General features: G+C 33.9%; 1 protein-coding gene across 1 annotated transcript; it reads right to left on the bottom strand.

Moving 5' to 3' along the window:
- Positions 1-6,749: 6,749 nt before the first annotated feature.
- Positions 6,750-12,111, bottom strand: LOC138307223 (uncharacterized). The gene is made up of 3 exons (XM_069247856.1): positions 11,209-12,111; positions 8,388-8,481; positions 6,750-7,496 (listed from the first exon to the last, which is right to left on the bottom strand). The coding sequence occupies exons 1-3, from the start codon at positions 11,884-11,886 to the stop codon at positions 7,096-7,098; spliced, it is 1,173 nt and encodes a 390-aa protein (XP_069103957.1). The 5' UTR covers positions 11,887-12,111; the 3' UTR covers positions 6,750-7,095.
- Between the last annotated feature and the right edge of the window lie 1,046 nt (positions 12,112-13,157).

A 13,157-nucleotide genomic window follows, 5' to 3' on the forward strand; every position in this document is an offset into this window, starting at 1 on the left:
ACGAGCTTTAGCGAGTGTCTTTTGTAACTTTTAAGAAATAACTTACGAGTATAGAATAAATTCAATATTCAACAACCACGAGTAGTGTGACCTGATTCTACCACATTCATATTCATTTTGTGCCGATAGAAAATACGGCGGGAATACGTATTCGTTTCATACACGGTTAAATATACGAAAATCATCAGTGAAATCCTTGTCCGTCAATATGTTTTATTAGTACTTACATGTATGAAAATGTCGCGTATTTTGACACAACGACCACAACGCATATGCTTTCCAACAGCAGATTTGAACCTCAAGCGGCGATTATAACATATAATGACGTCATTTGATTATTTATGACGTTGACAATGATAACATGACACTGAGAAATAAGTAGTTCTGTCAAAGTTCACCGTGTCAGCCAATCAGAATGCGAACATAGTTTATACCATGTGTGGCATAAACAATATTGTTAATCAACAGCTGCAGTTTTTATTTAATGTCCTGGAAGTTGAATAACACCGCCTATTGTGGAAGAAAGGGACTTAAAACATTTAGGAAACTCCTTCCTTAAATGTATTCTTCTGTGGTTTCAGTCCCGTTAAAGTCTCGTTTCGACATAGATCATAAACGTAATGAGATTTTCAAATACGATTTATCAATATCTGTAGCATGTGGTCTGTAGCAAATTTTGTCAAAAAATTACATTTCTATTTTTAGTAGATTTTTTTACACAGCGATTTTTAGAAATGGCCCATTTGGCGGCCATTTTGAAATTGTGTCTTTTTTGGCTTTGAGAAGAGCCATCGTTTTCCCATTTTTTACTTAAATTGTTTTTACTTAAATCATCACCGCGTCAGCATTTTCAGTTGTATCGAGTTAATTTTTGCTGTAAATCTTCACTGGGTTCATGTTAATTAAAATATTGAACATTAATGTGTGAAATGATACACTTTTGTCACTTTATTTTTACATTTAATGGTAATTTGAGCACTTTTATTTTTTAGTCAAAAATATTGAAAAATAACATATATTTAAATGGGGCAAAAAAGTAAGCACACGGACCCCCCATTTTTCTGCCTGATTTAGAAAGAACAACCCTTTCCCTATTGATATGCAAACTATTGACAAAAGTTTAATACCAGAACTTTTTCTATAAAGTATTAAATTTGACAAAAATGGCTGAAAATGGTGCATTTTGGAGCTCAAAATTAAGGGGTAGGGGTAGCATATGTTGTTATTTTGAGAAAAAATATGATTCTTATTAATCATAACTGATATATTTTTAATGAAGACTATTGGAAAATAAATTCTACAAACATCCATACATATCAAACACCTCATTAGGAAATTATGGCTTTAAATTCTAGTGTATGTGGTCAAAACGGCGAAATTCCAATAAAATCCACTATTTTGTCATTTTGGTATCTTTGAGTGACAATAACTCAAAAACGAGCACACGGACATATGTTTTTTCTTCCATTTTCTTTCATGGTATGAACTCCTCTTTCCAAAAATTTATATGAGAAAAAAAGTTTAATACAAGAAAATTTTGACTTCTCAGAGGAGTACATCCTTAAATGACCTCATATTTATATAAAATCATAATCGCTATTTTCTACTGGCAAACCTGATGAAATTGACACACATATCGGATAATCATCCATGGATGACCTACTTCCCATTATTGTTACGTTTGGCAGGCTGTGTACACTTAGAGTATTTTCGGCATCGCGATGTTACAGACCCTGATGAAATTCCCTCTCCGTGGGTAATACCAGTGACATATTTAGACTTTAAATATCAGATACATGCATATGTCCCTCTGATAACATTTATTTGATATTGACGTTGACATTGTATTGACCTCTCTATGACATCATATATCGACGGTATATATGGAAGAATATCGACAATAAATAAGTTCTTAAAATTATGTCTGATCCCATTTGTATATATTTATGCCAATAAAATAAATTCAAATAACACCATCAAAGCATGTAGTCTTTGATTCTCTGTAGAGTAACAGAATGCTTAGGCTACATTTCTTACCTGACCAATACATAATTCAAGCATAGCCTCATCAAGTTACAGAGTCTAACGACATTACCATCAAAACGTCTGGAGACAATATATGTGTGATCAACTTTTTAGCTATTTATATATTATGTGTAATGTTTTTTTCACAGCCTGTTGAAACACTCAACATCACAAAGGAAATCATATATATACATATGTATGCATCCTCTTACTGTTATTGTCAACATGCGGCGACGTACTACAATTTCCTTCTGTTTTGCAATCCCAAAACATATATTTTTGAAGTAATTCCAGATTGTTTTTTGACAAAAATATTTAACGGTAATGCAATTAGTATTATTAAAAATGCTCCACCGCCGACACAGCTTAAATTATATTCATCATTTGAACAATTATTGGTGTTTAATCGTATATATGTATATGTCTAATTAACACAAAAACAATATGAAATAATTTATTTTACCTTTGGCACATGTGCAATCAGTACCTCATTCTATATAGGATATAGTGCCATGGAATTTTTTCGAGATGCAATTAATTATTTTTTTTATATTTTTAACTCAGTAAAATTAGTAAAGTAAAATTAGAAGCTCAAACTTTTCAATGGTGGTAATGGTGTAAAGTAAGTAACTTTTGTAACTGAAGAAAAATACTAAATAGTCTGTTCCTGTTTTTGATAGAGAAAAAATATCATTTGTCGGCGATGGGGCATCTGTAAAATAATCACATGTCATATCTCAAGATCTGTTTCCAATTATCTCATTGTTTAAGGTTTAATTTTAACAGATGTTATGGATATTTGTCAATGAAATTATTACGCCGTTATATCAGCCAATCAGATGCAACGTTACAAAAGCTGACGTAATATGCTACGTTATGAGATGGTAACATGAATTATGTATCTAAATATCTCTAAACAAGTACCAATATTTATATCGTTGCAACGAGTCCAGATATGTATCGTTCAGTTGGTCGAGATTGCATAACCTCGATAGATAATATAAATGTACGTAATCATCTGGTTTGCTCTTTTGGTACTTTGGAAGAGAACCATATCGGAGACCTTGCCTGCCAATTTAATTGGCATTAAGTGGGGAGTTCCGACTTTTTATTTTGATTTTATTTGACCGCATTCCGACGCAATCATCAATTATCATGAAGAAGGAGTTGGCATTTCGTATTTTTATACAGATTTATATCACTCTTTTCGGGCTCAATTTCAATATTTGTATTTATCGTTCATTTGCATATAGATGTCAAAATGTAATGCACAACACGTTGCCAAATGCTAAGGGTCAAATTGTATACTAGGAGTAAATGAATGCTTCGTGTCTTCAATCTTTTTTCGAGTGCACATTTGTATTTGCCGTTTTCAGGCCTCAATGGTGAATATTTCTAAAGAGTTATATTAGTTGTGACATTTCAAGTTTGAACATACTAATATACTCCTTAATATTTTCTTTTGGGCAAATAAGTAATTCTAACCGTGTACACAAAAAAGGTTGTCGAGTGTTCTACACAGTCTATCCCTTTACCAAAGATACATTGGGCTGTCTAGAAACTTCGACAATTTATTTTGTCACTACGGTTAGCAATACTTCTTTGCCCCATATTTACTATTTGAAGTATTTCGTATCTTACAGACATACGCTTATACAAGTGTAGCGACCCCGTGTTACCCGGAACATACCGTTGATATTACTTCTGTGAACCACTTACATTAATAGTTTACCTTATGGAAAACCATGTTCAAGGTTAAATGACTGTAATGACAACTTAAATAGAATATGTTATTCACCAATATATCTCAATTATGGTAAACAGCAGTACAGGAAATGGTGATACTAGTCCGCCCTATACTTCATTGTGATCTTTAAGTCCTAGGTTTATAGGTTATATCATTATGATGCACTTATGTGTGGACAATTACCCAATTCAAACTAGTTTGCTTATAAGTGGAAAATTGTCGCTGGAAATTTATATCTGGTACGATTACAAAAAGTAATATATTTAACACGTTTAAGAAATAAAAATCCACACAACAACAAAACCACGAGTAATTCATACCATTTGCTGATTATTATTGGCCACTAAAATAGGTTAGGGAATTTTCTTTTAGTGTACAGTTGCGATACTATAAACTGCCACGCTAAATGTATGGACTTCCTGATATCTTATTTAAGGTTTATCTATTGTATACATGTCACTGTTCAGACTTTCCCCGCCAACATGGTTTTTTTTAATTCTTCCTATTCAAATCGCCCTTGCCCTTCATTAAATATAAACAGAACAGATAATATGTAGATGTTGAACTGTGATTTAATATCCCATTTATTTGTATCTATTCACATAATTCTGAATATTAACTACAAATTCGAGGTTTTAGATCTCTGTGTAATAAACAAAATTTGACATTTGACAAATCTAATTATTATGACAATAAAGTAATCCTAATATTACATTATTTACAAATATAGAAGGCACTTTTATTTTGATATACTGTACATACGCGTATTGAATATGGCATGTTTGAAAAACAAAATATCGTTTAGCCTGATTAACAACATAAAATGTATCCAAAAAATTTACAAACATTTTGAAATATATACAAAACACGAATAAACCTAAAGAAACAAATTAAAACATATAAATAATGGTTGAATGTCTAACATGAATATTTGACGCCATGTATCTGTACGGATGGTAGGAAACACAAAACTCTTACTCAATTATAGTCTTTGTTTTTCTTTGCGAGTGATATAATTTCTGTAAATGTAAATACCCGTGAATACATTTGAAAAAAAAACAACTAACAAGCAATATAACCTTTATGGCTTATTATATAACATGAAAGTTTCGATGTCGAGAACATTGTTTTGTTTTTGTTTTTAAGATAAATATTGCACAACTAATATAAACAAATCGTCTTTGATATAGTATCGCTCCATCGTGTATTTCAATCCACGATCCATTAAATGATTTTAAATCTGGAATATTTTGTGTTATACATTATTACTTTTACTTTTACTTTTAAACAAATCTTAGCGAAGAATTTCTTAGCCAAAAAATTCTCGGTTTTACTTACCATGGAATTAAAAAGATATATATACACATGTGTACAATATGTATACGGTCAGTTACTGTAATTAGGGTGATCGTGCAAATTCACAAACTCGTAACTTCTTATTAAAACACAAAAAACAACTAAAAACAAAAAGAAAGAAAAACACACACATTGTTTTAATGTAAATGATGTTTATTATTAAAGTATATTTAGCAATTTAATATACTTTAATTACTTTACAAAACAACTCTTTACAAAATTTGCGTTGTATTTGCAATTGTCTCTAGCTGCCGTTGGGCGTTTTATACATAACAGACAATTGGAAGATAGGATGATAATAAATAATCTTAGCATGCAATAGAAGATATATCCTTGAAAATAATTTCCTTTGATAGAACAGCTACCTTCTGAATTTGGGATTTCCTATTTTACTAACTTATTAGTTAATGGAAATCCTTTTTACTTTGTACCTAATAAAGTGGTTATACACATTTGGTAACGCTTGAATAATAAGCCTAATCCAAGGACAGATACAAATGAATTTTCGGTTAAGGTAAGAAATGCCTTAAGTTTCGATTACGTAGTTATAGTTTCAGTACGTGACAGTTATGAAAAAACTTATCATACTTCAGAGTGAGTCATATTAAGACACTGATAACAGGCCGACTTATAAATAGGATCATATAACAGGCCATACTTCGAGGATTTGTATTAGTTTAAAATTTACGTTATCGACTCATAAAGGAAAAAATGACGTTGCTGATTGGTTGAAACAACAGCGTAATAATTCCATAGAAGAAGTTCATCATTGAATTTGAAATTTTGAAGATACAAAATGTATTACCGTTAGTAAACTGAATTTTGAGGACTAACGTTATGGCGATATAACACAAAATATCAGTGTAATCTCAGAAAACGTTCGCGGGTTTATCTGAAGTGAACCCATTTTTATACAGGTATATCCCTCATATTACTCATAAAACTCGCAAAAAGCCTTAACTACATTGTACATGCATTTTTAGATATCTTGTAAACTAAAATACCTGCAATATTTTGTAGGTCACACTTATGGCGATTAATTCATGTATATTTAAGGAAGACAGAATACATATATATGTATTTAATATATTTACAATACACATTTAACATAACGCCATATTATATAAAGAATCATATAAAGAATAATTGCCAGGTCCAAAATTCACTAAAACCGCCCTAAAACAATCTAAAATTTAGACTATCACAGATGACGTTAAAAATCACGTAATTGTTAATTGGTTAGCCATGCTAAAGTCGGAGACAATGTTATGATGATGAAGCCAGATGTGTCATATGTGGCTGATGTGAAACACTCTGCTCTTAGTTTTATTTCTTTTATATACTGTACAGTCACTTTCGTACGAACCACATTTAGATAACTGGTGGAGTGTCCGGAGAGAAAAAACGATTTTTGTTCAATACCTGGCGACGGTAACACGTGTCATCCGAACACGAGATGAAAGACTGGAGGACACGTGCGAGTCGATCAGCTGTCAACAATTCAGTAACACATGACTGAACTCACAATAGGACAGATAGTCAGCATGGAACATATTTCTTTTTTCAGTGAAAGGTGTTAGCGATCTTTATTGTTTTGTTTTTAATTGAACCCCCCCCCCCCCCCCACCCCCACCCCCCCCTTCAGTGAACATATATTATGTATCAAGTCGATATATGAAAAATAACCATCAATACATTTTTCGGTCAATTACAAAGGGAATTAATATATAGCCTAATTATGGTCATTACACTATGAATTCCAGTTATCCACTCTTACAGTTACATATTTCCGTAAATGTTTGGGAGGGAGTGGTGGGGAGGTGGGGAGGGGTGTTGCGAAAGAAATGATCGTAAAGCGGAGGGAAGGATATCCGATTCGATTTACGTTCGATGGGGAATCGAACGTCTTTTGCATGACTTCCATCTTTGTTATTTCTGGAACTTATTTCATGACATAACCCATTCTCTCACGTGATACAGCCCTGGAGTGCTGGGATACAACACATGTACGCCGTGTGTACACCGTTCTTCACGTTATAAAGCTGGTTCGCATGCGTCATATTGAATTTAATTTCGTCATGTTTGTTAATTTGCACAACGTCATGAAAAGACAGAGAGAGGTATCCCGCGTCAGTTGAAAATAGAGTCTTGGTTTGACTCATCACCCTCTGTCCGTTCACCAGCATCTGCAGAGTAACAGGGTGTGTGTTGATAGCTTCACTGGACCGGTACACCGTATTGGCCATCACCAGATAGTACCCACTGGGGCCATTCAGTTGTAACTGGTTGGTCCTCTTACTATGGAGAACCTTAAAAATGTTGTCATCATCTATTGGACCTTGTTCTTCCCACCTGTATTTACTGATTTCTGTAACATAAAACAACAGAATAGTGTAGTAGATTCATAGCTATGGGGTTTGGATATTCCGTCTTTGCATATTACAGAGTTAGCTGTAATAATCCTCGATACTCCAGGGGATCCGATCACTTACGAACTCTTCACCCCTGGGCTATATCATAGTAAAACTGGAGGCAACAGAACAGTACAGGTAATTAAGTTATTTGACGTACATCAAAAGAGCGGTATAATGGTACACTGTGGTCAACTGTGTGCCTTTGATGTTAGACGTCGCTCTCTATGTCTTCAGAGGAAATCTTTGCTGACCTGTGATTGGTCAAATGTTTTCCGCTGAGCTACCTTCAATTTTACTATGAGATAGTTCAGGGGCGTAGAGATCGTAAATGATCGGAACTCCTGGAATATCGAGGATGGATGTAATCTGCTGTAATAGGAAATACAGAATATACCTTTTCCTGTGATAGTGACGTCACAACATTCACGTCAAAATATGATGTCATAATCACCGTACAATGGGCTAGTCGTCGGTACATCGTACTTTTCTCAGGTCGATTTGATAACTCGGAAACGAAGTATTGATACAATCATAAACTTAATTACTGTACATTGCCATAAGCTTATTGAAATCATTGCAACGTATTTGTGCATATTTACCATGGGATACACTGCACATATGTAAGACCTCGGTGCAAAACACCATACATTTACTGAAGGCTTGTACATGTTGAAATTCACACAACTGCTTTATATCTTAAATTCTTTACTGAAAAATACATTTAGGACAAAATGATTTGGTTTTAATTTACTCATGCTGCTTATACCATTTTGATAACCACGTTAAAAGAACAGGAATATAAATTATGTACATTATGTCTGCCATACGATTGCATATAAACTCACCATAGACGCCATTAGGTGGCGAGAACTTTAATGATACACAGTGCTTCCTCTGAATTCCAAGAGAGCCGTTCACGGCATGCTTTACAAGGTTCACCTACAAATAGAACATAACATACATGTATTTAGTCAAATATCATAAGGCTATTTGATATGTTGATATGACATAAAGGAATAGTTTATCTTAGGATACAACATGTAGTCATACCCGTGGCTTTTGCCGAGGGTTTTACAACTTTTGTGATCCCGAAATATAATATCCACATCCTTCCTTTATGAAAGGGTATTTTTCATCTTATTATTACATATATCCCGCCATTTTTATTTATCTTTTCCTGTAATAAGTTTTAAGAAACCCCTGAGTGCAAGTCATTTCTCAAAAAAAAAATTTACTCGATGATTTTACGTAAATCCCACTGTTTACGTTCTTAATAATACTACCATCAGGTTTTAGAAAGTGACATGCAAGTTTTTACAAAGACAACAATTAATTGCATGGGTAGCTATTAAATACATCCTCAAAAGACATTTTGTCCCAACATGTATATTTGCATACTGTAAAATAATGTTGACCGCTCTTGCCCACGTCAAGGAATTTGAATGTGGTGATGTGATTGGTCAATCAGAAAGGTCACCAGAACATGGCCTCTATATATACCAGATATATACCAGATTTCGGTCTATTTTAAGCAAAGCCTCTTGATCACCTAAATGAGCTGTTGCCAGATGTATTATGAACTGAAGTGAGCATACGCATAATTATTTTGATAACTGTGCTGGCTCTATGAAGCGTTTCGTCAATCAAACATGTTTTTGCACTTCTTGAATTCAACCAGATTACGTTTTATCCACAGAATACGATTAACATCAAAATACAGTCAGTCTGCCTTAGCGAACACCTCTGAAGGCCATTTGCTAAATAAGGCTAATAAAACACATTACGATCTGTCTATAACGACCACCTGACTATAAACACAGACTTTTATTTAATCAAAGAGGAAATGCATTGAATTCATGTACACATGAATTTTACTTCATTTCAAAGTACTCTATTTAAATAGCACCCGAACGATTCCGATATTTGATAATTGTTATTTGTGTAATGATTCGTATGCACCGTTCACTGATGCCTTTTGTTTTTAAACATTGTTTATCTATTCTAATATATAGTTATAGCTGAATGCAATTTTTAAAGTTCAGTCCTATATAGAACTCAGTTAGTCTTTTCGTTTTGGCATCTGTCATACATAGATTTCTAATAATGGTCCATATATTTGACATATTTCCCCCTTAACATCACAATGAATGTTAGGTGTTTTAATTGTCAAGTTACCAATACAAGAAACTTGTCAGTTGAAGGAACTGTCATTTTCGCAAAATTAAGAAAGCAATACTTACTAGTAAAACGAAACTACACAAATATGCACTGAATGTAAATATATAGCATGTGTGATCCTTTGAAATAAAACTTAAATACGAAGTATTATTTTGATTTTTTTTCTAATATAACGTTTGTAAAAGCGATTCGCAATTCACTCGCTCTCTTACTCACTAACTCACCCTCTCTCACACATTAAATCAACTACTACCTCAAACCTCTATTCCCGTACTAAATCCCTACCTCAGTTACCCAACCTCCATTATCCAGTTCATATTATACAACTGTAAATGTGATCCCCCACACTCTTAATTACGTAGATGATGGATCATTGCATGTTCATTGTAAATACCTGTACCATCGGTGTTATTATATGTAGATAAACAAAAAGGTATATATTCTATTTATTCTTGCACCTACTTTTAATAGATCGGATTAACTTGTACCGACAAAACAGGTTGCCATAATAATAAGCTATGTTATCAGTTTTGACCCATTACCGACAGAATACCGCGTGATTACCTAGAAGACTGCATAGTTTCTGAGAAAGTTTTTTTTTTATTGAAGAAAGGAATTATGACTCTACACTCGGCCTAGTTCAAACATGCCACCAGGTTGTCTGTATGGCACTGTTTTTGGCGGGCGGAATGTCTTTGAGGCCTCCAGTCCTGACTTGTTCCTGATGATCGAGTTGATGATGCGGCTGGGTCACAAATTGGTCCAGGATATACTAATACTTTTATGTTAAAGTCAAATAAGAAGCTCGAACTTTTCAATGATGGTAATAGTGTAAAGTAACTATCTTTTGTTTCTGATTGAAAATACTAATTCATCTGCTCTTGTTTTAATAGAACAAATGCCATTTTCCGGCGATGTAGCGTCTCTAATATAGTAGAACGAACTAGAGAATAGGAAATATACATGTTAATAAGAATATCAATGTATTTTAATCACATTAGAAAACGAGCATTATGATACGGAATCGATATCTCTTTATACAGCATATTCATTAAAATCAAGCATCTTTCCCCAAACATATGTTGATTTCTCTGTATGTTACATTACTCGTTGATAAAGTCAACTAACATACAAATACAACTCCACTGTGATAAGGAAATGCATTTATTGAAGCATTCCACTACTGTAAACCAACGCTTTTCGCAGCTATTACATTTCGCGATTTCAGATTCAAAAAACAATACAAAACTTCAATAAGCAATGTAACTAGGAAAGACGTTAGAAACGTGTCGTTGATTAAAACAAAAATTGTAACATAGCATGCGTCAGAGGTTAGTATGCTTAAAGCCAGGCAATATAGTTGATAAAGTATTAATTGATATTGATTAACAGCTGTTGACCAGTACACTTTTCCACGATGAAGGCCGAAACTAGGAAAGCTACAAACTCCTATAAAAACATTTATTGTAAAAGCAAAACAGAACTTACGATCCGCAGAAAGTGATTAAGTGGCTCTGATTTTGGCAGGTAACAAAACTGCTGGACTGGATTTTCAGGGAACATCACGGACACATTTACATACTCTGTCAAGACATTGGGGAAACGTTCAACTAAGTTCGCACGTGCATTGCACGGGACAGCAATAAGATTGTCCACTTTACCAGCTGGTAAAGGAATGTATCGACTGTAATCTTTCTTTGGTATCTCTACTGTTGGTAACGGGGTGTGATCTCCTGGCGGTTGCAAATTCATCCTCGCGTACCAGATTGTTATTGTAACCAACACGACGTTCAATGCCACAGATAATATCACCAAAATCAATAGACCGTATAACTTACAATGACCTATGACGTTTCTCGGCGTGACGGTGGTTGAAGGTGTGTGGATGAAATCGTTGGTCAGTCGAACCGTCATAGAATTTTCGGAGTTTGGGCCTCTGTCCGTACAAGGAGGGGGAGCATTATTAAGATTCCTAGTGACAGTCTTGTACAGCATTTCCTGATGCTCGTCCACGGTGAAACTCCCAGTACCATAGGCATCCTCGTCACTCATATCGAAACTTTCGTTGAATGCCGAAGATTTAGTTTTGCTATCGCCGTGTATGTTTAATATCGTGTCACTTTCGATGTGATGTTTCTGGCCAAGGTTAGGCTTTACCTCGTCCATTGCCTCGTCAACACTGACGATGTTTATATATCTACGCACGAGTAAAGATACATATACACAAGCAATCACATGTGGTCACGCTGAACAGTAAATCCTCTGGCATACGATTACACACATTAAATATACATGTATGATGACCATACACAAATATCGGATGTTCTTTGTGGTTTTTCTTCATTAAGTAAAATACCATTTTAAACAGCTTACCTAAGTGTTTTGGGAATTCCCCATTTCCTACTTTCTGTTTTGTATCTATATAAAAAGACGTCACGGAATTCCTGGCTATGTGTTTAGGTTAACAGACATACAAACAAAGAATGTTAAAGAACCGATTACGTTTTGTAATACATTTATTGTTTAAAAAAGTACATTTTTGTTTCTTACTGATAGATTTAATGCTTTAGTGACAATATCAGTTAATGAAAAATGCAATGATTAATCCTACATGTGAAAATCCTGGGGAAACCCCGAGCTATGTGTATATATTGCATAAAGGAATCACGAGGCATTTTCTATGCTTACTGATACTATGTGTGTGTTTAAAGTTGTCATTACTGAGTACATAGTTATGCTAGCAGATGTATACAAGAACATAATTATGCTTCTCTATAAAATATAATTTGTTAAGACTGTATGAATGACATTTACATGTTCTAATTATATATTTATAAACATGCAAGGTTGTGGATACTGTGAAGACTTGACTAAGTAGAGATAAATTGATCAGGTGTATTGATGTTTAGTTTGTATTATCTATCAAATGGAACCTTAATACTGCTATGAACCGTAACTCGACATAAATTGTAAATATTTATAAATATGTTGTTACCTTTGCATCATTCTGAGTTTTATGAAGCCATGCACTAATCCAGTGTCACACTGACTCATTGTCTATATACACTCTCACAACACACTATTACAACATGGTGGTAACTTCTTTATAATAAATTACCTTACCAGACCTCGGTTTACGTGCTGAAATTCTTATTTCAAATTCAAATTATTTTATTTCATTAAGTTTATCAACTAATTTGCACAATATGATATTAGAATATTTTACAAAGATAACTGACAAACAGTTGACATCAGTTATGACCCTTTACGCTTCTTATTTTCTTGCCTGTTGCTGAATGAGACGTCCAAGTTGAGAGTAACAGTGACTAATTATCCTTGTGACGACTGGTAACACTCCATTCAGCATATCTGGAAATGACTCTTGGCCTGTCCCTGAAAAAAAACATCAGTGATAATTTGGATACAAAGCTTGTCTT

Source organism: Argopecten irradians, chromosome 14, assembly GCF_041381155.1.
Source record: "Argopecten irradians isolate NY chromosome 14, Ai_NY, whole genome shotgun sequence".
In the NCBI taxonomy this organism is placed as follows: Eukaryota; Metazoa; Mollusca; class Bivalvia; order Pectinida; family Pectinidae; genus Argopecten; species Argopecten irradians.

Bases quoted from the DNA above. Each gene is read 5' to 3' on its own strand.
- LOC138307223 (XM_069247856.1), bottom strand. From the start codon at position 11,886: ATGGACGAGGTAAAGCCTAACCTTGGCCAGAAACATCACATCGAAAGT. The intron at 8,482-11,208 runs GTAAGTTCTGTT...TTCTATTTGTAG, and splicing joins TTAATCACTTTCTGCGGATC to GTGAACCTTGTAAAGCATGC. The intron at 7,497-8,387 runs GTGAGTTTATAT...TTTATGTTACAG, and splicing joins GCCACCTAATGGCGTCTATG to AAATCAGTAAATACAGGTGG.